The 25489-nt window shown below is 44.8% G+C and overlaps 1 protein-coding gene across 1 annotated transcript in view; it reads right to left on the bottom strand.

Moving 5' to 3' along the window:
- Positions 1 to 418: 418 nt before the first annotated feature.
- The window catches only part of lcat (lecithin-cholesterol acyltransferase), a 122618-nt gene continuing 97547 nt past the window's right edge, over positions 419 to 25489 (bottom strand). Inside the window, exon 6 of the mRNA XM_059992659.1 lies at positions 419 to 4237. Within this exon, the coding sequence (XP_059848642.1) occupies positions 3693 to 4237 (545 nt within the window). The 3' untranslated portion in view covers positions 419 to 3692. The remainder of the gene's footprint in view (positions 4238 to 25489) is intronic.

The following is a 25489-nucleotide window of genomic DNA, read 5'->3' as shown; positions in this document are numbered from 1 at the left end:
GATCTAAATAAACTACTTCCTGCTAGAGAGAGGCACATTTGCTTTTGTTAAGCGACTTCATGTTGATGAAGGCTTTTGAACATTTCTTCCAGTTTCTGAGGGTTTTTCCACCTCTGTGGAAGTAGGATATTATCCAGATTACAAAATCCCCAGCAGCCAGATTTGTCTTAGTTACCTGGTGTAAGTGTCACTGGTGTTGGTTGTCAAGCAGTTTTAGCTTTCTTTTCAAGATTGACCTGAGTACAAGCATGAAACTTGTCTAATGTAGTGCAGATTTTATCCTCTGCTAATTCAATGTATAAATCTTGAGGTGTACCTCAGGGCATTGCTAATACTTAATGAATGTCACTTAATAATCTCTGCTGAGCCAGAAATTCTTCTCTGCCTTAAGTCCCAATATCAATATATGATACTGCCACCGATTTTACATGTCATATAAGATCATATGACCATGAAAGATAGGACATTTGGCCCATCGAGTCGCTCCACCTGCTCCATCGCAGCTGACTTATTATCAATTTCAACCCCATTCTCCTTCATCCTTCCCCTAGCCTTTGATATCCTTAATAATCAAGAACTTATCAGTCTCCACTTTAAATATATCCAATGAGTTTGCCCCCCACACAGCCATCGGTGACATTGAATTCCATGGTTAAAAAATTCCTCTGCATTTCTGTTCTAAAACATGTTTGTTTAGCACTGAGTACTGCTGCATGGTTGGCTGATAGATGTACCTAATAATGTGACTGAGAGTGTATATTTTTTCCAATCCATCCTCAACACATTTTGTCACTCTGAACCCACCACAGATGTTGTGCTTCACAAGCCGATGTGGCCTTGCCTTTTGCCCATTAGCAGGACTGCGCATTCCATTTGTCCTAATGTTCATGTATCTTCACTGGAATTTGTCTTAACTTCAACATGATTTTACTAATAGCACCTTCTAGCCATACATCTCCCCATGATGTCAGAGTCAATGTCCATATCAAATTCTTGATTATTAATCATTACTTAATTATTTAAGTTGCTTTAGTTTGTAATTTTTCACTGGTGAGATGTATGCTATTTAAATACACCTTTTACAAGTACTCAGGAAGCTGAATAGTCTAAGGGTAGATAAATCTCCTGGACCAGATGGAATGCACCCGCGTGTTCTGAAGGAGGTAGCAGTGGAGATTGTGGAGGCATTAGCAATGATCTTTCAAAAGTAGATACATTCTGGCCTGGTTCTGAAGGACTGGAAGATTGCAAATGTCACTCCGCTATTTAAGAAGGGGGCAAGAAAGCAAGAGGGAAATTATAGACCTGTTAGCTTGACATCGGTGGTTGGAAAGTTGTTGGAGTCGATTGTCAAGGATGAGGTTACGGAGTACCTGGAGGCATATGACAAGATAGGCAGAACTCAGCATGGTTTCCTTAAAGGAAAATCCTGCCTGACAAACCTAGTGCAATTTTTTGAGGAAATTACAAGTAGGCTAGACAAGGGAGATGCAGTGGATGTTGTGTATTTGGATTTTCAGAAGGCCTTTGACAAGGTGCCATACATGAGGCTGCTAAACAGGATAAGAGCCCATGGAATTATGGGAAAGTTACATACGTGGATAGAGTGTTGGTTAATTGGCAGGAAACAGAGTGGGAATAAAGAGATCCCATTCTGGTTGGCTGCCGGTTACCAGTGGTGTTCCACAGGGGTCTGTGTTGGGGCCGCTTCTTTTTACGTTGTATATCAATGATTTGGATTATGGAATAGATGGCTTTGTGGCTACGTTTGCTGATGATACGAAGATAGGTGGAGGGGCCGGTAGTGCTGAGGAAACAGAGAATCTGCAGAGAGATTTGGATAGATTAGGGGAATGGGCAAAGAAGTGGCAAATGTTGGAAAGTGTACGGTCATGCAGTTTGGTAAAAGAAATAAACAGGCAGACTATTATTTAAATGGGGAGAGAATTCAAAGTTCTGAGATGCAACGGGACTTGGGAGTCCTCGTGCAGGATACCCTTAAGATTAACCTCCAGGTTGAGTCGGTGGTAAAGAAGGCGAATGCAATGTTGGCATTCATTTCTAGAGGAATAAAGTATAGGAGCAGGGATGTAATGTTGAGGCTGTATAATGCACTGGTAAGACCTCACTTGGAATACTGTGTGCAGTTTTGGGCTCCTTATTTAAGAAAGGATGTGCTGACATTGGAGAGGGTTCAGAGAAGATTCACTAGAATGATTCTGGGAATGAGAGGGTTAACATATGAGGAACGTTTGACCGCTCTTGGACTGTACTCCTTGGAGTTTAGAAGAATGAGAGGGGACCTCATAGAAACATTTTGAATGTTGAAAGCCATGGACAGAGTGGATGTGGCAAAGTTGTTTCCCATGGTGGGGGAGTCTGGTACGAGAGGACATGACTTGAGGATTGCAGGGTGCTCATCTATGGAATTTGTTGCCACGGGCGGCAGTGGAGGCCAAGTCATTGGGTGTATTTAAGGCAGAGATTGATAGGTATCTGAGTAGTCAGGGCATCAAAGATTATGGGGAGAAGGCAGAGGAATGGGACTAAAGGGGAGATTGGATCAGCTCATGATGAAATGGCGGAGCAGAATTGATGGGCCGAATGGCCAACTTCTGCTCCTTGGTCTTATGGTCATTGGCATTACTTGTACTCTGAATATTATGTCAACCTCCTTCCCGAGGATCCCGATTGTAATGTCCTTTCTGAGCATATGTGGTAACTTAGGGTGGGTGGGTTTAACTGTTAGGACATACACAAACTTATTTTACAGCTTGTGCTTCAAGAACTTGCATTCCATAGTTGACTTTTGGAACAACTATGTAATAGTGAAATATTTCTCCTGACCTCTGAGTCTGAATTTCAAACTGTAACATCCCATAATTTTCAAAAGAACTGAGCTGGAATGAACTTGAAGCTTTTTTGTTACCTGGGGCACCCAATGTCCCACATTAACTGGCAATTAGTTTACCAATGTCCCTGTATCTGGCCCTGACACCACTGACAGTCTGTGCCGTTTCATTCCAAGCAATGTTACACATTTTAACACTTCTCAAACTCCCTGCACTTGTTGATTGACACAAGCTGACTCTATCTTTGGATGCTTTTTACAAAGTGTATCAACTGGTATTTGGATCAATAGTTTTGATTGATAATTCAGAGAACTATCAGTCTTTATACACAGCATGCAGAGACTGCAGTTGGAAAGGTAAATGGATTCTTACAATTAGGAATCCACTATTTCTTTAAAAGTATAATCAGTCATCATACACAAATTGTCATTCTCTAAATTATACAGTAACTTCACGAGGCATGATATTAAAACTCCTGGTATTATTAAAGAATTTAAATCTTTTAATGCAACATTTCTCTGGAATATTGAGGTGCCATTAATTTATTTTGAAAAGGTTAAAAATGTATCAGCCAGAAAAGCAGAATGAATTTATTAAACATTTTTTGTCACTATACCTCTGGCTTATGTCTAGGTTTACACTTCTGAAATAAAAGCGTAGCTCATACCAACCATGACCTTTAATAATTTCAAGATCTCAGTGCTGAAATAACTCAGGATGAAGGTAAAAGTAGCTGAAATTCCAGTGAAAAGCTCTTAAGGATGCTCTCAGGGCAGCTGCTTTCAGTCTGAAGGTGAAGGTGTCTGAATCAGGCCAATTTATCTCTGAGAGAAAACATGTCTATCTCCTGGAACCTTCTTCTTGCTGGGAATAATTTCCTAACAATACATTTTGAATTGCTTCTAATGCATGAATTTCATAAATCTGGTCTAAATGACGCATGCCAGGCAATTCTATAACATGAACTTTCTGCTTTTGCTGGTCTCTCCACTCTCTGCAAAGAGATAAGCTCTTCTTGCTAATGGTATTGTCTCCGTCACTGTAGACAATCTGCACAGGCTGGCTCGAAGGAAAGCTTTCATCGTATATATATGTGACAGGTGTTGGGACTCCTACTCCGTACATACAGTAAACATCCACCCCTGGTGGAGGCAAGTCAGATAGAAGGTCTTTTCCATTTTGCCATTTGTACCAGCCATCTTCATATCCAATGTCGGTGAAGAACTTCCTGTAGTCATTGTATGTGTAGTTGTAGGTAGGAGTGGAGACAAAGATGTGGTCAGCTGGCCAGGCTCGCCTGGTGGGAAGCAGCCACGGGTTGGTTGTCGTGGTGCGTTGCTGTTGCCGTAACTTCAGGGGATCAAGAGCGAGACCATAATTATCACCTGGACAATGAGAATTGGAAAAAACACCAAATGTCACACTTCCTTTGCTGCAAGCAATAAGATATGTTGTGTAGCAGGGGAAGGAGTGGGAAAAGAGCCTTTCATTTAATATATGTTTACATGTCTGAGAAGTTTAGCTTAATGGACTTGGCGACAGGAGACTTGAAGATCAGATCACTACGTCGGCTGTAATATACTTCTGAATTTTTTATAAACTAATTGTGAAGCACGTCGGCTTGAACGGAAGATGTGTGGTAAACACTTTTATGTAAAATCCTGGTTTAGGACCACCCTTTATTTTATTAATACTGACAAGCATTTTATTTTCTGTGGATCTCCTCAAAATGAAATCCATACATAAAAAGTGTTCCTTTAATTAGTGTACAATTGAGTATTTCATTTTTGATGTTTAAAATTTAAAAAATTAGTTGATTAAGTCAGGCTTGTAATTAGTCAATTGGATTTGTCTTGTGATTTTCTGGAGAGAGTGCGGGACTGAAGGAGCTTTGGAGAAAGATGGAAGAAAGAAACAGACAAAAAACATAGTAGAAGAACGTGGTGAAGCACTCATAGAACCAAATTTAGAAGGACAGATACCGACATCAGACAATCCTCATGCAGACTATCGTTTCACCAAGAATGTGCAGATAACCTTCAGTTAGATAGCCAGCACACAGCATTAGGGAATGTTTAGTGCCATTTTCCTTGGTCGTTGTGTAGATTTTTTTTTGTGCGGACTGGTCCTTCAGTGCAGAACCGTTTCAGTACCATGAATAAACGAAGCGAAGCAAACTGGATTGATTACGCAATAATGTGCTCCAATGATTATATGCACGATATATAAATGATGGCCATTTAAAAATTTTTGTTTGTTATAGTTTAAAATATTGTGTCAATACCATTTCAATCTGAATTTATATTGGTGTGAGCTAAGTTATTGCTTCTTAGTGAACAGAAAATTTACATGGCTGTGTCCTTATTCATACTGGTAATTGTCTTATTTTCCCTTAGAAGAAATATTCAAACTTTAATTTTGTGTTTACCCAAATTATATCTACACTATAATTGTTTGTTTACTAGAAATGGCCTTTGCATTGTTATTCCCCATGCATTGTGGAGTTATGTTGCTGTTAGTTTGTATTCACAATAAATAGCTAACTTGCTACAAGCCTACACTGAAAACGTTACATTTTTGGAGGCATTGTCCATGATAGAATGCTTGTATGATTTAATGCTGCATGAATGCTGTACCATGGCTATTTGTGTTCTCGCCAGTGAATTTTTTTTGTACAATTTAAAGTGCGTCATAATTAAGGTACCAGGATATGGATGCTGCTGAGGGTGAAGATTTTCGGTTTAACTTGTTACCTTTTCTGAGGAATAAAGGAAAATACTCATGCTAAACACAAGGGTGACTTGTGTTAAAAATCTACTAAGTCCTTCAGCTGTTGATCTAAATTCTGAGCTGGTTTCTGCGATTGCATCACTGGTTGATAAATGCCAAAGCATACCTTCTGAGATGCAAGGTCATCGTAAGCTGAGAATGTTCTCTGGAGTCAAAGCCACACTAAATGAAGAAAAAAAATATGAGGCTTGGGCTGAGCAGACATCTTATTTACGAGGTGAATGGCAGTGCTCTGACAATATAAAGTAGAGACTTGTAGAGAGTTTAAAGGGCCCTGCCACGGAGGCGATGCAGCTGATGTCTGCTAATGTGACATGTCCATGGGAAAAGCTGACTGACCTGTGAAAATCACAAAGCAGAGGAATGCTGCTACAAAGGGTTCTTGACTGAGGACAGGCTAGGTATTTTCTGCTACAAATGTGGAGAAGCCGGGCACTTCCAGTGCGACTATGAGGGACAGGAAAATCTTTGGAAAGTAAACCAATGGTTAGTCAAACCGAAAAAGAAAATGGGAAACCACAGAGGGACCCAGTACTGGAACAGACTGATGCCCTGGAGCAAATATGTTCTAATCAGTGTATCAACAGAAATAATAAAGTGCCAAACCCTACTCCTGAAGACTTAGTAGGGCCAAGTTCTGATGTACTGTATCTATACAGATTGAAAGCATTTATGCTAGACCCATGCTGACACAGTGATGCACCATCAATAACTCTCGGAGACGGGAGGCGAATGATAGGCTTTTATTAGCTGCAAGAGACCAGCACACAACATCCTGGAGACTGAGGGAGGAGCAGTGCCTCCAATTGCCTTTATACAGGGGTCTGTGGGAGGAGCCACAGGAGCAGTCAGCAGGGGGCGTGTCCAGCAGGTATATGTAGTTCACCACATTCACCCCCCCTTTGTTTTAAAAGAGAGTCCCCATGGGGCGAAGTTTCTTACAAGTATATTTACAGGTTAAGTCTATCAGGTGGTCGAATCTGTCGCTGAGATCTACGTAGCACCGGTGGTGATTGCACTGGAGACGGTGGTTGTGCTGGCTCAGGCCTGACTTGAGGTGTCAGCCCATTAGGCACCAGTAATCCCTCATGCGCGTGCGTGGCGCCCGGTATGGGAGTATTGTGAGGAGTCTGTGCAGGGCTTGGTGTGCGTGGTGTCTTGTGGGCATACACCTCGGTGGGTACGGGATTCATAGTCACCGTGGAGTGTTTGGGGTAGGGGTCTGGTGCTCCTGCGGGCACCAGGTCACGGACGGAGACAGTGTCCTCCCGCCCTTCAGGTAAGACCACGTAGGCATACTGGGGGTTCGCATGAAGAAATACTCGGGGAGTATTTATTGCTCCTCGCATGTTTCTGGAGCTGCACTGGCCCTGGGGACATCGGCCAAGCTGGTAGGGTAGTCCCAGTGGCAGACTTCCTGGGAAAAGAAAAGAGTCGCTCATGACGGGTGGCATTGGTGGACATACGTAACAGGGAGCGGATGGAGTGGAGTGCCTCGGGGAGGACCTCCTGCCATCGAGAGACCGGCAATCCCTTTGACTTAAGGGCTAAGAGTGTGGCCTTCCACACAGTGGCACTCTCCCTCTCCACCTGTCCATTCCCCCAGGGATTATAACTCGTGGTCCTACTAGTAGCAATGCCCCTAGCCAGCAGGTACTGGTGCAGCTCGTCACTCATAAAGGAGGACCCTCTATCACTGTGGATATAGCAGGGATATCCAAACAGAGTGAAGAGCTGGTGCAGGGCTTTTATGACGGATGACGGACATGGCAGTGGTGTCAGGGCAGGGGATGGCAAAGGGGAACCGCGAGTACTCGTCGATTATGTTGAGAAAGTAGACATTGTGGTTGGTGGAGGGAAGGGGGCCCTTAAAGTCAACACTCAGTCGCTCAAAGGGGTGGGTGGCCTTGATAAGTTGCGCCTTTTCAGGACGGTTTGCACTCAGCGCAGACTTGGGAATCCCTGGTCATCATCCTGATGTCCTCAAGGGAGTAAGGCAGGTTCCGGGCTTTCACGAAATGGTAAGATCGGGTGACCCCCGGGTGGCAAAGATGTGCATGGAGGGCGTATAGCTGGTCGAGCTGTGCGCTGGCACACGCTCCCTGGGATAGGGTATCAGGGGGCTCATTGAGCCTTCCAGACCGGTACAGGATATCATGGTTGTAGGTGGAGAGTTCGATTCTCCACCGCAAAGTTTTATCATTTTTGATTTTGCCCCGCTGTTGGTTGCTGAACATGAACGCAACTGAGTGCTGGTCGGTCAGCAAGGTGAACTTTTTGCCGGCGAGATAGTGCCTCCAGTGCCTAATAGCTTCCACTATGGCCTGGGCTTCTTCCTCCACCGCAGAGTGCCGAATTTCAGGGCCTTGAAGGGTACGAGAGAAGAATGCTACTGGCCTGCCTGCCTGATTGAGGGTAGCAGCAAGACGCGAAATCGGAGGTGTCACTCTTTACTTGGAAGGGAATGGTCTTGTCCACCACATGCATTGTTGCTTTGGTAATGTCTCCTTTCATGCGGCTGAAGGCCGCGCGGGCCTCGGCTGAGAGGGGAAATGCGGTGGACTTGACCTGGGGCAGGCCTTGTCTGCGTAGTGAGGGACCCATTGGGCGTAATAGGAAAAGAAGCCCAGGCACCATTTGAGGGCTCTGAGGGAGGTGGGAAGAGGGAGTTCTAACAGGGGGCGCATACGGTCGGGATCAGGGCCAATGACCCCGTTCTCCACGACATACCCAAGGATAGCAAGTCGGGTGGTTCCAAACACACACTTGTCCCTGTTATGGGTAAGGTTGAGCGCTTTGGCTGCTTGGGAAAACATTAGAGGTTAGTGTTGTGATCCTACCAGTCGTGACCACAGATGGTGATGTTATCCATATATAGGAACGTGATCTTCAGTTGGCACTGGTCCACCATCCGGTCCATTTCCCTCTGGAAGACAGAGACACCATTCGTGACACTGAAGGGGACGCGCAGGAGGTGATAGAGCCTGCCGCCCGTCTCGAAGGTGGTGTAGGGGCGGTCCTCCGTGCGGGTGGGGAGCTGGTGATAAGCGGATTTCAGATCTATTGTCGAGTACACCTTGTACTGAGCTATCTGGTTGACCATATCTGCGATGCGGGGTAGGGGGTACGCGTCAAGCTGTGTGAACCTATTGATGGTCTGGCTATAGTCCACGACCATCCTATTTTTCTGCCCGGTCTGAACAACGGCCACCTGGGCCCTCCAAGGACTTGTGCTTGGCTCAATGATCCCCTCCCTGAGCAGCCGCTGCACCTCTGACTGAATGAAGGCCCAGTCCCCCGCGCTGTACCTCCTGCTTTTAGTTGCCACAGGTTTACAGTTGGGGGTCAGGTTGGCGCACAGCGGTGGGGGAGGGATCTTGAGGGTGGAGAGGCTGCAAGTGGTGTCAGTAGCGCGGCTGTTGGCATGGCGCTGGGTGGGATGTGTGGGTCGGTGTGTGTGTGTGGTCAGTAGGGGGGTATATGACGAAGCCCCACAAAACTGAGGATTTCTGACAGTGATTGGTGGGAGGGGCCCGTCAAACTCCATAGTCTCGTAAAAAGGAGTGGCTAGAGATCCTTCTAAGATAGAGGCAGTAACCAGATGAGCAAGACCCAGAATTGTGAAAGATCTGTGCTCACTCTCTAGATTCTGTGGGTAGTTTGTGAAGAACTGCTCAAGAGTGAGCCACTCTTTGAATCAGCTCCGGTGTGGTTGTCTTCTCTCAGTGTCGAAAGGAGGGAAGCCAAATGAAGAAGAAGCCAAGGCTTATCTTAACCCTTTGGAGCTTTTCGGGGATGCGAAGTGTGAGGAGGCTTTTCTGATGTTTAAAGAATTACTGACTAAAGCACCTTTGCAAACTCTCAGTTTCCATATGTATTGCATACAGACACTAACCATGAAGGGTTCGGCAGCATTTTATACCAAGACCAAAGTGAAGGCCTGAGATCTGTTGCTCTCGTTAGCTGTGGTGTGTCAGCATCTGAAGGAAACTACCCTGCTCACAAATTAGAGTTTCTGGCTTTAAAATGGGCAGTGGAAGACAAACTCAATGACTATCTTCACGGTGCCAAGTGTGAGGTGAGAACTGACAACAACCCACTAACTTATATTTTAAACTCAGCAAAATTCAATGCCACAGATCATTGCTGGCTGGCGGCATTATCTGTCGATGATTTCAGCCTTAAGTATAGGCCGGGAATTCAGAGCATTGATGTGGATGTATTATCATGGCACTCCTACGAGATTCCTAATGTTCCTGCCCCAGGTGTTAAAGCAGTGTGCCAGTTTTCCACAGTTGGCCGGTCAGAGTAAGGGCTATCGCCTGATAGAGCTGTCGATTATTCGGACACCTCTAGCCATGCAATTCCCCAAGCATATTGCAACCTGACTACACAGAATATGGGCCAGAGCCCTTCTGAATTGTCAGTAGCCAAGTAAGATGACCCTTGTATAGGTGAAATCAGGTCAGCCATTTTCAAGGGAGACATTCCAAAAGTTGAGCAGATAAAACATCCTATTATACCCGTACTGATGAGAGAGTGGGAATACTGGAGTTGAGGAACAAAGTTTTATACAGGGGTTCTTCTCTTCCAAATAGAACTCAACATTTTCAGTTGATTTTGCCTGAGAGGTACAGGAAGATTTTACTGAGGTCACTTCATGATGATTCAGATCATCTGGGATTTGACAAGACTTACAGGTTAGCCAAATATAGTTTCTGTTGGCCACGAGTAAAGCCTGAAGTTGAAGATTACTGTAAGTCATGCATTTATTGTATTCAGAGAAAGATGCCACCTAAACGATTTACTCCTTTGTGTCACATGCAAAGCACTGGGCCACTCGATCTAGAGTATATGGATTTTCTTTCCATAGAGCCCAGTCCAAGTAACACTACAACTGTCTTGGTCATCACTGATCACTGCACCAGATACACTCAAGCCTTCCCCACAAAGGATCAGAGAGCACCCACAGTTGTGGGGGACATGCTTCATTCATTATGGCCTCCCAGGAAGCATGCACAGTGATCAGGAAGAGATGTTGAGAGCCATCTCATACATGAGTCACTGCGCATTCTTGGAGTCGAGAAGTCAAGGACAACACCGTATCATCCTCAAGGCGATCCTCAGCCCGAGTGATTCAACGAGACATTGCTAGACATGCCAAGAGAAAGAGCAGGTGTAATCAGCGTATTGGACATTTGGCGCACTGTTACAACAGTACCCAGAGTGAAGCTACTGGCTATTTGCCGTATTGTTTGTCAAACTCATCATCAAGGCGATCCTCAGCTACAGGCTGCTGATTGAAGCCGTACTGTTTGATGTTTGTACATAGCCAGACTACCTGTGGATCTTTACTTTGGAACCTCTAGTGAGGACTTGCCACAGAAAACAGCTCAAATATGTGTCCAGTGTGAAGAAGGAACAGCAAAGAGCTTATGAATTGGCACCGTTTTCAGCTAGAAAATGAAAGCAAGAACAGATATGATCAGAAGAATAAATCTTCTCAACTGCTGCCCGGAGATGGAGTTCTAATAAGAAATTTCAAGCTACAAGAGAAGCACAAGTTGGCCGACTGCTGGGCTTGTCCACCTTACATAGTGAAGAGGTAGATGCCAAATAGATGTAAATAGTCCTGGATAAATTCTCCATCAGAACCATCTAGTATATATTGACCCAGAGTGTGATATAGAGCCTACACCTAGTAAAAAGAACTGCAAAGGAGAAGGAAAAAACAAAAGAAACAAACTGATGATGAGTTTGGCAAACAGTATGGCAAATAGCCAGTAGCTTCACTCTGGGTACTGTTGTAACAGTGTACCAAATATCCAATACGCTGATTACACCTGCTTTTTCTCTTGGCATGTCTAGCGTTGAATCACTCAGGCTGAGGATCGCCTTGAAGATGATACAGTCAAAAGAGAAACCAGGCAAATACATGTAATATACCCAGACTCAGGAGATGAGGAAATTGGAATGTGTTATGACTTACCTTATGCAAAACTCCTAAGAGTAGCTGATGATTAGATGTCAGAGCCTTTCAGTCTAGACCGGGCTATAGTGGGGTATACAACCATTGGACAGCCAGAAGTGATAGTGGATCGTGAAAGGGAAATGGACTCCAATATAACTGAAGGTGAACTGAGTCTAGTCAGAGGGCTGGAGAAACTGCGTCGCAGGAAGAATGATAGACAGGACAAGACATCTCAAAGTAGACATGAAAGGTCACAAGGAAAGACTCAAACTGATGAAACAGTGACTAAGAATCAACTATTAAAGGCAAATGAAATTAAAGGAACTAAAACTGAGATAAGAAGATCTCTGAGAGTCAGGGAGCCTCCAGATAGGCTGGCATATGACAAATCTGGAAGTCTGAGAGTTGTGTCAATCTCAATGGTGAGATACGTTACTTCCATTTACAAATGAATTGGAAGTCCTGTAATCACTTAATTCAATTGAATGCTTTAAACCATATGCCTGACTACTGTCAGAACATAAGTGTGAACTATTATTGTTATTTGTGTAAGTGTTGTGTTATTAATAATGATTTTGATAAGTTCCAAAGGTTTACAAATTCAGGAGGATATGCCTATTTTGGTGGGGAATCATGTAATATCCTGGTTTAAGATCATCCTTTAGTTTATTAATACAGTTATGCCATGGGTATTTTATTTTCTGCAGATCTCATAATGAAATCTATATATAAATGTGTGCTTTAATTATATTGTACAATTGAGTATTTCATTTTTTTGCTGTTTAAAATAAAAAAATAGTTAATTAGGTTAGCCTTGTTGTCAATGGAATTTGTCTTGTGATTTTCTGGAGAGAGTGTGGGACTGAAGGAGTTTTGGAGAAAGATGAAGGAAAGAAACGGACAACAAATATAGCAGAAGAACATGGTGAAGCGCTCACAGAACCAAATTTGGAAGGACAGATACAGAAGTCAGACAATCCTCATGCAGACTATGGCTTCACCTGGAATGTGCAGAAAACTTTCAATTAGACAGCTAGCACACGGCATTGGGGAAAGTTTAATGCCATTTTCCTTGGACATTGTGTAAATTTTTTTTGTTTGGACTGATGCTTCAGCGCAGAACCATTTCAGTACGATGAATAAACAAAGTGAAGCAAACTGGATTGATTATACAATAATGAGCTCCAATGGTTGTGTGCACGATATAGACATATATAAATGATGGTCCTTTTCTTTATTTTGTTTGTTATAGTATAAAATATTTTGTCAATACAATTTTAATCCGAGTTTATACTAGTGTGAGCTAAATTATTGCTTCCTGGTGAACAGTAAATTTACATGGTTGTGTCAGAATTCATACAGGTAACTGTCTTATTTTCCCTTGGAAGAAACATTCAAACTTTAATGTTTTGTGTTTACCCAAATAATTTCCACCCTAGACCTGTTTATTTATTGGAAATGGTCTTTTCATAATTATTCCCCATGCATTGTGGAATTATGTTGCTGTTAGTTTGTATTCACAGCAAACAGCTAACTTGTTACAAGCCTACAGTGACAGGGTTACATTCAAATGTAAATTCTTATCAGGTCAGTCTGTAGCTGCATCCTAATGTCATTGATTAGCCTGAAATAAAGTTCCAGACATTACTTGTACTAAACCAAGTTCCATGTTGCTATAATGGGCAACATTTCTTCTGTGTTTCATTTCTGGATTTTATATTTTATGTTGTAACTACAGTACATCAAGACTCAGGAATACGACAGACTCCTTTGGAACCAGCCTCTAAGGCAGCGATATAAAATGACCATTATTGTCAATTACTTAACAAACAGAGCCTTGTAACTCCTTCTGCACTGCTGTCAGGCCAGAGCATTTCCTCTGTGGCCCAGTGAAGGGTTGGCCCGGTTGCAGAGAGCTAAAGGGTTTATTCATGGTGATGATCTGGTTTAAAGTTATCTTCATTCAAGTCAAGTCACTTTTTATTGCCATTTCGACCATAACTGCTGGTACAGTGCACAGTAAAAACTGAGACAACATTTTTCAGGACCATGGTGCTACATGAAACAGTACACAAACTAGACTGAACTACGTGAAAACAGCACAGAGAAAAACTACACTAGACTACAGACCTACCCAGGACTGCATTCATTATTAATCCACACTAAATAGACAAATTATGCAGAAATCACATTCCTAATCCTTAACCTCTCACTTTAGCACATGCTTCCTATACTTCAATCCATGTGTAATGCCTTTTACACATCAGATTTAGAAATCATAGACAACATCTTTACAACAGCCATTACTGTGTGGTTTGGTGTAGCATCTTCTCGCAATGTACCAAAATTACAGTGAACTGTCAGGTCAGCAGAAAAGGTCATCGGCTGCTGGACTTGTCTGTGCCCAGGACAAAGAAACGGACAGGAATTATCATTGCTAAACTGTTTCTTTCTGGAAATTACAATAGGGCTATTAAAAAATCATGTGATCACTAAGCTTTTGCCCCACAGGTAGTTAATCTGATCTATCATTCTAGTTAGACACACCCACTACCCTCTATTACCTCATCACTGCACTATAAATACCTTAAACCACCTTTTATAACACTGTTTACATTGTAAATTCATGCTGTTATTTATGTATCTATGCATATTTTATTCCATACTCATACCTTAACTAAGTTTGGGTTTTATGTAATTCTTTAAGTGTTGAATGTGTTGATTTTGGTTGCATCTTGCACCCTGACCAACACACCACAGCAAATTACCGATACAGGTAAGTGTACATGGCAAATACAGTTGATCCTTTTGTTTTCCTATACTGAGTGTAAATTTACTTGGCACTGCCCATATATAAAATGCAGCTATGCCACATCTTGGTTTTCACCCACTTTTTCTACCTTTTGATTGTACCTCACCTAGAAATACATTGAATAAAAGTCAAGGGATACCAAACTGGCAACTTGTTCAAAAGATCACTTGCAGACAAAGATCAAAAGCAAAGTGAAATATCTCTCGATGTCTGTTCCAGTTCTAGACTTCCATAGGTTGTGTACACGTCCTGAGGCTCACCCTCACCTTGTTGTCTTTTATTGCCTTTCCCAAAGAATGAAAAACATGTTTCTGAATATTTGGACTTTACATCCCTTAGAAGGGTGGATCAGAGTTATTTAACATCTCACTCAACGTCAGCAAAACCAAAGAGCTGACTATTGACTGCAAGAGTAGATAAGTCAGACCTCAGAGGCAGGGAGAGCCAATTAACTTGAATTCCAAATTCCTTGGAGTTATCATTTCCCGTGACAGCACAAAGGTGCTTTTGCAAAGAAGGCATGGCAGCACTGCTACCTTCTTAGTTTGTGAAGGTTCAACAAGTCATCTAACACTTTATATGGCGGCGTTAGGGCGCTAGAGTAGGGATCCAATCGCAGACCCAGTACTGTTCACACAGTGATATTAATTGAGTAACAAATCCTAAGGTGCAAACAAAGTTGGTGTCAAAGTTTAGGCAGAGATCAAAGCATTCAGAGAAATCCAAAAACCAGAATCAGGAAACAGGCAGAGTCAATATTCAGACAGTCAGACAGAGTACAGATACAAATGCTGGACAGGCTCAGGAAAACTCACTGGCACAATCTGGCAATGAACTAGTGAAAACACAGGAGTGAAATACACGGAGCAATAAACAGAGAGGCAGATGATAGGTGGAGCACAATGAGACACGGGTGGCAGCAAAACAATTAATAATGAGAAACAGGTGAGAGATGGAGTACTCAGTGATACAGGGGCCGGAGTAGAGCAGGATTGGGGACAGGAGCACATGGGGCATGAAAACAAACGAGCACATGGCAATAAAAACCCACAGACTGACAGCTAGAGGGAAAACACACACAAAAAGAAAAAGTTCAACTGGAGGTACTGACAGGTGGATAATATACTGACTGCTTTCATCATGGCCTGGTATGGGAACATTCGAATAGAAAAGCCTATGAAAGGAAGCAGACACAGCCCACTCCATTACTCCCCACCATTAAGCACATTTACAAGGAGCGCTGTTGCAGGAAAGCAGCACCATCATCAAGGACCCCCACCATCCAGGCCATGCTCTCTTCTCACCGTTGCCATCAGGAGGGTGATACAGGAACCTTAGGTCCAACAACACCAAGTTCAAGAACAGCTATTACTTCTCAACCATCAGGCTCCTGAACCAAAGGGGATAAATTCACTCACCTCAACACTGAGGTCTCAACTGATTCCACAACCAACGGATTCACTTTCGAAGTCTTTACATCTCCTATTCTCAATATTATTTATTAATCCCTGTTTTTTCTTTTAGTATTTGCAGAATTGGTTGTCTTTAGCACATTGGTTGTTTGCTAGTCTTTGTGTGTAGTTTTTCATTTATTCTATTGTACTTCTTTGTGAATGCCTGCAAGAAAATGAACCTCAGGTGACATACATGTACTTTGATAATAAATTTATTCTAAACTTTGATGCATGTAAGTAAAACGCAAAGTGATTAAAATGATACATTGGAAATGTTAATGGAGATGGAGAATTGATGACATTTAATGTGGAAAGATGTGAGGTTATCCAGTATGATAGGTAGAAGAGAAAGGTAGAATATTAGTTTTAATATTAAGTGAATATTAACATTAGGTGAATGGTGGTATTCAGACAGGGGTCTTCATACATGAAATACAGAAAGTCAGCATGGAGATACAGCAAGTAAAGAGGAAGGCAAAGGAAATGTCAGTCCATATTCCAAGGATGACATGGTATAAAAGTTGAAGAGTTTTGCTGCAACTCAGCAGACTTTTATGAGACGGTAGCTTTTTTCCCCTAATTTATAGAAAGATACTTCCCCAGAAAGTTTACTAGATTGTTTCCAGGTATGAAGGGTTTATCCTGCGAGGAAATATTAAGTAGATTGGGTTTCCAAATCCCTTTAGTAAAATAAAAAATATATGACCTTTCGCGTGATTGACAATGAAGGTGATGAAGGGATGTTTCATCTGGAATGGTTGTGAAGGTAAAGGAGTCTAGTTACCCAGAGGTAAGAGGTAAGACCTGTGTTTAAGATTGAGCAGAATTTTCATATATATATTCGATAGATGAATGAATGAAGGAAGGTTAGGACTAAGCCATTACACATATGATTGGTTGATATTGATAGGCTCCAGTGACATCAGGGCCTGACAGAGAAGTAAAGCGAAGCTGATGGCAACAGCAAATCAGACACATTCACAGTGAGGAGCGAGTGGGCTTGAGGGGCAATTTACATATCCATCTTTGCTCCTATTTCCTCGGTAAAACAAAGAAACTTATTACTTGTGCACAGAATTCAAGACCAGTGGAGTTGTAGTTTAACGGGTCTGATCCTAGCCTGTTTGCATTTAGAGTACTGTGCATAGTACTCTAGAGTATAGAAACAAGGAATAAAGTTTGTGAAAGATTTAAAAGGATTGAGGGAAGTGGAAGCATGTGAACAGACCGGGTCATTTTTCAGAAAAGAGAAGACCAAATGGAGGTCTTAAAGATTATGAATGGGTCAGTCAGAGGAGAAGTAATATCAACAAGACTAAGGAATTCATTGTGGATGTTAGGAAGGGGAAATCAGAAGAACACACACCAGTCATTGAGTGATCAGCAGTGGAAAGAGTGAGTTGCTTCAAGTTCCTGGGTGTCAACATCTCTGAAGATCTATCCTGGTTACAATTTATTGATCCAATTATGAAGAAAGCATGCCAGCAGCTATATATTTTATTAGGAGTTTGAACAGATTTAGTATGTCAGCAAAGACTAGCAAATTTCTACAGATGTGTCGTGGAGAACATTGTCTGGTTACATCACTGTCTGGTATGGAGACACTAATACACAGGATTGGAGAAATCTGCAGAGGGTTATAGACCCAGCCAGCTCCATCATGGGCACTGGCCTCCCCATTATAAGACCATACAACCAAAAGATATAGGGGCAGAATTAGGCCATTTGGCCCATGAAGTCTACTCTGCCACTTCCTCATAGCTGACCCATTCTTCCTCAGCCCAAATCTCCTGCCTTCCCCCCATGACCCTTCATGCCCTGACCATTCAAGAATCTATTCACCTCTGCCTTAAATATGGACACAGACTTACCTTCCTTAGCTGCCTGCGGCAACGAATTTCATAGATCCATCACTCTCTGCCTAATGAAATCCCTCCTCACCTCTGTTCTAAAAGGGCACCTCACTTTTCTGAGGCTGTGTCCTCTGATCCTAAACTCCCCCACTAAAGGGGACATCCTCTCCACATCCACTCTATCTGTGTCCTCTGGTCCTAGAGTCCCCCACTATAGGAAACATCCTCTCCACATCCAGTCTATCTGTGTCCTCTGGTCCTAGACTCCCTCACTATAGGAGACATCCTCTCCACATCCACTCTATCTGTGTCCTCTGGTCCTAGACTCCCACACTACAGGAAACATTCTCTCCACATAAACTCTATCTGTGCCCTCTGGCCATAGACTCCACCACTATAGGAGACATCCTCTCCACATCCACTCTATCTGTGCCCTCTGGCCCTAGACTCCACCACGAGAGGAGACATCCCCTCCAGATCCACTCTATCTGTGTCCTCTGGTCCTAGACTGCCCCACTATAGGAGACATCCTCTCCACATCCACTCTATCTGTGTCCTCTGGTCCTAGACTCCCCCACTATAGGGGACATCCTCTCCACATCCACTCTATCTGTGTCCTCTGATCCTAAACTCCCTCACTATAGGAGACATCCTCTCCACATCCACTCTATCTGTGTCCTCTGGCCCTAGACTCCCCCACTATAGGAGACATCCTCTCCTCATCCACTCTATCTGTGTCCACTGATCCTAAACTCCCTCACTGTAGGAGACATCCTCTCCACATCCACTCTATCTGTATCCTCTGATCCTAGACTCCCCCACTATAGGAAACATCCTCTCCACATCCACTCTATCTGTGTCCTCTGGTCCTTGACTGCTCCACTGTAGGAGACAACCTCTCCACATCCCCTCTATCCGTGTCCTCTGGTCCTATACTCCCCCACTACAGGAAACATCCTCTCCAGATCCACTCTATCAAGTTCTTTCACCATTTGATAAGTTTCAATGGTGTCACTCCTCATTCTTCTTAATTCCAGTGAATACAGGCCCAGAGTCATCAAACACTCTTCAGACGACAAGCCACTCAATCCTGGAATCTTTTTAGTGAACTTCCTTTTAACCCACTCTAGTGTCAGCACATCCTTTCTAGGGTAAGGGTTCTAAAACTGTTCACAATACTCCAAGTGAGACTTCACTAGTCCCTTATAAAGTCTCAACATTACATCCTTGTTTTTTTTATTCTAGTCCTTTTGAAATTAATGCTAGCATTCCATTTGGCTTGCTCACCACTCCTATCTTTGTATAAACTGCAAACTTTGCAACAAATCTATCCATTTTGTCATCCAAGTCATTGACATATTACATAAAAGAAGTGTCCCAACACAGGCCTCCTGTGAAACATTATTAGTCACTGGTAGCCAACCAGGAAAAGCTTCCTTTATTCCCTTTCATTTCCTTCTGCTAATCAGCCAGTGTTTTAACCATGCCAGTATCTTTCCTGTAATACCATGGACACTTAGCTTGTTAAGCCGCTTCATGAGTGGCACCATACCAAAGACTTCTGAAAATCCAAGGCCACAACATTAACCAATTCTCCTTTGTCTATCTTGCTTATTATTTCTGCAAAGAATTCCAAAAGATTTGACATGCAATATTTTCCCGAGGAAACCATGCTGACGACAGTCCATTTTATCATGTACCTCCAAGTACCCCAAAACCACGTTCTGAACAATCGACTCCAACACCTTCCCAACTACTGAGGTCTAGTTAATAGACCCATAGTTTCCTTCCTTCTGCCTTCCTACCTTCTTAAACAGCAGAGTGATATTTGCAATTTTCCAGTCTTCTGGAACCATTCTAGAATCTAATGATTCTTGAAAGATCATTACTAACGCCTCCACAGTCTCTTCAGCCACCTCTTCCAGAACCCTGGGGTGTAGACCATCTGGTTCAGGAGGCATACCTACCTTCAGAACTTTCAGTTTCCCAAGAACCATCTCCCTAGCTTTACTGAGTTCTGAACCCTGACTTGCACCTCACTGCTAGTGTCTTCCACAGTGAAGACTGATGCTAAATACTTATTCAGTTTGTCCACCTTTTCCTTGTCGCCCATTACTTCCAATCCAGTGTCTTTTTCCAGCTGTCTGATATCCACTCTCGACTCTCTTTTACATTTTATGTATCTGAAGACACTTCTGCTGTCCTCTTTAGTAATTTTGGCTTACTTACTTTTGTATTCCATCTTTTCCTTCTTAATGATTTTTTTTGGTTGCCTTCTGTTGGTTTTTAAAAGCTTTCTGGTCCTCTAACTTCCATCTAATTTTTGCTCTATTATATGCCATCTTTTTGGCTTTTATGTTGACTTTGACTTCTCTTGTTAGCCATGGTTGTGTCATCTTGCCTTTAGAATACTTCTTCCTCTTTGAGACATATATATCCTGTGTGTTAAAAATTGCTTCCATAAATTGCAGCCATTGCTGCTCTGCCATCATCCCTGCCAGTGTTCTTTTCCAATCAAGTTTGGCCAGCTCCTCTCTCATGCCTCTGTAATTCCCTTTACTACACTGTAGTACTGATACTTCTGACTTTAGCTTCTCCTTCTCAAATTTCAGGGTGAATTCAATCACGTTATGATCACTACCCGAATGGTTCTTTTACTTTAAGCTCGCTGATCAATTCTAGTTCATTGCACAATGCCCAATCCAGAATAGCTGAGCCTCTAGTGGGCTCAACCATGAGCTGCTCTAAAAAACCACTGATAGGCATTCTAGAAATTCCCCCTCCTGGGATCCAGCACCAACTTAATTTTCCCAATCTACTTGCATCTTGAAATCCCCCATGACAATTGTAAAATTCCCCCTTTTCTCATGCATTTTCTATCTCCCATTGTAATTGGTAGACCACATCCTTACTACTGTTTGAAGGTTTGTATACAACTCCCAAAGTCTTTTTACCCTTGTAGTTCCTTAGCTCTACCCACAACGATTCAGCACCTTCTGACCCTATGTCACCTCTTTCTAATGATTTGATTTCATTTTTTACCAACAGAGCAATGCCACCCCTCTGCCTACCTGCTAGTCCTTTTGCTACAATGTTTTTCCTTGGATGTTAATTTCCCAGCTATAATCTTTTTTCAACCATGATTCAATGATAACTACATCATCATAAATACAAATCTGAAACTGTGTTACAAGTTCATCTACCTTATTCTGTTTACTGTGCACATTCAAATATAACACATTCACCCCTTTTGATTTGTTCACCTTTTACACTGCAGCTCATCCTGTTGACTTCAATTTTGCCCGATCATCAGCCTGTCTTTGCTAGGAGCCTCACTGCACACTGCCTTTGTTTGTAAACCAACTACCCCATCCTCAGCATTATCACTCCAGTTCAATCCCTGTGCCAAATTGGTTTCAAACCTCCTGAACAAATCTAGCCAACCTGTGCACAAGTATATTGGACCCCCTCGGGTTTAAGTTTCACCTGGCCCTTTGGTACCTGCCCCTCAGACTCCGTCACTCCTGAGATTGCCATGAACTCGAACCAAGACATTCCTGATCCTCAGAGGCAACATACCATCCAGGTGACTCTATGATCCTATACTCAGAATCTTGTTTGTGCTCCTCTGATGAGGGAACGTCCGATCAACACTGCAGTCCTCGTCACCACTCAGCTTCTCTGAGCCACAGTACCAGACTCAGTGAAGGAGACCAGGTCACCGTGGCTCTCCCATAATAGGTCACTTCCCCTCAACAGAATGACCTCTCTGTTCGGACTGCCCTCTCTGCTCTGACTGCCCTTTCTGCTCGGACTGGTCTTTCTGCTCTGACTGCCCTTTCTGCTCGGACTGGTCTTTCTGCTCGGACTGCCCTTTCTGCTCAGACTGCCCTTTCTGCTCAGACTGCCCTTTCTGCTCTGACTGCCCTTTCTGCTCAGACTGCCCTTTCTGCTCTGACTGCCCTTTCTGCTCTGACTGCCCTTTCTGTTCGGACTGGTCTTTCTGCTCGGACTGCCCTTTCTGCTATGACTGGTCTTTCTGTTCGGACTGCCCTTTCTGCTCGGACTGCCCTTTCTGCTCGGACTGGTCTTTCTGTTCAGACTGCCCTTTCTGCTCGGACTGCCCTTTCTGCTCGGACTGGTCTTTCTTCTCGGACTGGTCTTTCTGCTCGGACTGGTCTTTCTGTTCGGACTGGTCTTTCTGCTCTGACTGCCCTTTCTGCTCGGACTGGTCTTTCTGCTCAGACTGCCCTTTCTGCTCAGACTGCCCTTTCTGCTCTGACTGCCCTTTCTGCTCAGACTGCCCTTTCTGCTCTGACTGCCCTTTCTGCTCTGACTGCCCTTTCTGCTCGGACTGGTCTTTCTGCTCAGACTGCCCTTTCTGCTCTGACTGCCCTTTCTGCTCGGACTGCCCTTTCTGCTCGGACTGGTCTTTCTGCTCGGACTGGTCTTTCTGCTCGGACTGGTCTTTCTGCTCGGACTGGTCTTTCTGCTCGGACTGCCCGTTCTGCTCGGACTGGTCTTTCTGCTCGGACTGGTCTTTCTGCTCGGACTGCCCTTTCTGCTCGGACTGGTCTTTCTGCTCGGACTGCCCTTTCTGCTCGGACTGCCCTTTCTGTTCGGACTGCCCTTTCTGCTCGGACTGCCCTTTCTGCTCGGACTGCCCTTTCTGCTCGGACTGCCCTTTCTGCTCGGACTGCCCTTTCTGCTCGGACTGCCCTTTCTGCTCGGACTGCCCTTTCTGTTCGGACTGCCCTTTCTGCTCGGACTGCCCTTTCTGCTCGGACTGCCCTTTCTGCTCGGACTGCCCTTTCTGCTCGGACTGGTCTTTCTGCTCGGACTGGTCTTTCTGCTCGGACTGGTCTTTCTGCTCGGACTGCCCTTTCTGCTCGGACTGCCCTTTCTGCTCGGACTGGTCTTTCTGCTCGGACTGGTCTTTCTGCTCGGACTGCCCTTTCTGCTCGGACTGGTCTTTCTGCTCGGACTGCCCTTTCTGCTCGGACTGCCCTTTCTGTTCAGACTGCCCTTTCTGCTCAGACTGCCCTTTCTGCTCGGACTGCCCTTTCTGCTCAGACTGCCCTTTCTGCTCGGACTGGTCTTTCTGCTCGGACTGCCCTTTCTGCTCAGACTGCCCTTTCTGCTCGGACTGGTCTTTCTGCTCAGACTGCCCTTTCTGCTCGGACTGGTCTTTCTGCTCGGACTGCCCTTTCTGCTCAGACTGCCCTTTCTGCTCGGACTGGTCTTTCTGTTCAGACTGCCCTTTCTGCTCAGACTGCCCTTTCTGCTCGGACTGGTCTTTCTGTTCAGACTGCCCTTTCTGCTCAGACTGCCCTTTCTGCTCGGACTGCCCTTTCTGTTCAGACTGCCCTTTCTGCTCAGACTGCCCTTTCTGTTCGGACTGCCCTTTCTGCTCGGACTGCCCTTTCTGCTCGGACTGGTCTTTCTGCTCGGACTGCCCTTTCTGTTCAGACTGGTCTTTCTGCTCGGACTGCCCTTTCTGTTCGGACTGGTCTTTCTGCTCGGACTGGTCTTTCTGCTCGGACTGCCCTTTCTGCTCGGACTGCCCTTTCTGCTCGGACTGCCCTCTCTGCTCGGACTGCCCTTTCTGTTCGGACTGGTCTTTCTGCTCGGACTGGTCTTTCTGCTCGGACTGGTCTTTCTGCTCTGACTGCCCTTTCTGTTCGGACTGCCCTTTCTGCTCGGACTGGTCTTTCTGCTCGGACTGGTCTTTCTGCTCTGACTGCCCTTTCTGCTCTGACTGCCCTTTCTGCTCGGACTGGTCTTTCTGCTCGGACTGGTCTTTCTGTTCAGACTGGTCTTTCTGCTCTGACTGCCCTTTCTGCTCAGACTGCCCTTTCTGCTCTGACTGCCCGTTCTGCTCGGACTGCCCTTTCTGCTCAGACTGCCCTTTCTGCTCAGACTGCCCTTTCTGCTCAGACTGCCCTTTCTGCTCGGACTGCCCTTTCTGTTCAGACTGCCCTTTCTGCTCAGACTGCCCTTTCTGTTCGGACTGCCCTTTCTGCTCTGACTGTCCTTTCTGCTCGGACTGCCCTTTCTGCTCAGACTGCCCTTTCTGCTCGGACTGCCCTTTCTGCTCGGACTGGTCTTTCTGTTCAGACTGCCCTTTCTGCTCAGACTGCCCTTTCTGCTCGGACTGACCTTTCTGCTCAGACTGCCCTTTCTGTTTGGACTGCCCTTTCTGTTCGGACTGCCCTTTCTGCTCGGACTGCCCTTTCTGCTCGGACTGCCCTTTCTGTTCGGACTGCCCTTTCTGCTCGGACTGTCCTTTCTGTTCAGACTGCCCTTTCTGCTCTGACTGCCCTTTCTGTTCGGACTGGTCTTTCTGCTCTGACTGCCCTTTCTGTTCGGACTGGTCTTTCTGCTCGGACTGGTCTTTCTGTTCGGACTGGTCTTTCTGCTCTGACTGCCCTTTCTGTTCGGACTGGTCTCGCTGCTCTGACTGCCCTTTCTGTTCGGACTGGTCTTTCTGTTCGGACTGGTCTTTCTGCTCTGACTGCCCTTTCTGTTCGGACTGGTCTTTCTGTTCAGACTGGTCTTTCTGCTCGGACTGGTCTTTCTGTTCGGACTGGTCTTTCTGTTCGGACTGCCCTTTCTGTTCGGACTGGTCTTTCTGCTCTGACTGCCCTTTCTGTTCGGACTGGTCTTTCTGTTCAGACTGGTCTTTCTGCTCGGACTGGTCTTTCTGTTCGGACTGGTCTTTCTGCTCGGACTGCCCTTTCTGTTCGGACTGGTCTTTCTGTTCAGACTGGTCTTTCTGCTCGGACTGGTCTTTCTGTTCGGACTGCCCTTTCTGCTCGGACTGCCCTTTCTGCTCGGACTGGTCTTTCTGCTCGGACTGGACTTTCTGCTCGGACTGCCCTTTCTGTTCGGACTGGTCTTTCTGTTCAGACTGGTCTTTCTGCTCGGACTGGTCTTTCTGTTCGGACTGCCCTTTCTGTTCGGACTGGTCTTTCTGCTCGGACTGGTCTTTCTGCTCGGACTGCCCTTTCTGTTCGGACTGGTCTTTCTGTTCAGACTGGTCTTTCTGCTCGGACTGGTCTTTCTGTTCGGACTGCCCTTTCTGTTCGGACTGCCCTTTCTGTTCGGACTGCCCTTTCTGCTCGGACTGCCCTTTCTGCTCAGACTGCCCTTTCTGCTCTGACTGCCCTTTCTGTTCGGACTGGTCTTTCTGTTCGGACTGGTCTTTCTGCTCTGACTGCCCTTTCTGTTCGGACTGGTCTTTCTGCTCGGACTGGTCTTTCTGTTCAGACTGCCCTTTCTGTTCGGACTGGTCTTTCTGCTCTGACTGCCCTTTCTGTTCGGACTGGTCTTTCTGCTCGGACTGGTCTTTCTGTTCAGACTGCCCTTTCAGTTCGGACTGGTCTTTCTGCTCTGACTGCCCTTTCTGTTCGGACTGGTCTTTCTGCTCGGACTGGTCTTTCTGCTCGGACTGGTCTTTCTGCTCGGACTGGTCTTTCTGTTCAGACTGGTCTTTCTGCTCTGACTGCCCTTTCTGCTCAGACTGCCCTTTCTGCTCTGACTGCCCTTTCTGCTCGGACTGCCCTTTCTGCTCAGACTGCCCTTTCTGCTCAGACTGCCCTTTCTGCTCAGACTGCCCTTTCTGCTCGGACTGCCCTTTCTGTTCAGACTGCCCTTTCTGCTCAGACTGCCCTTTCTGTTCGGACTGCCCTTTCTGCTCTGACTGTCCTTTCTGCTCGGACTGCCCTTTCTGCTCAGACTGCCCTTTCTGCTCGGAC

This window comes from Hypanus sabinus, chromosome 17, assembly GCF_030144855.1.
Source record: "Hypanus sabinus isolate sHypSab1 chromosome 17, sHypSab1.hap1, whole genome shotgun sequence".
Classification (NCBI taxonomy): Eukaryota; Metazoa; Chordata; class Chondrichthyes; order Myliobatiformes; family Dasyatidae; genus Hypanus; species Hypanus sabinus.
Note: the sequence above shows the minus strand (reverse complement) of the source record. Positions and strands in the feature narration are given on the sequence as shown.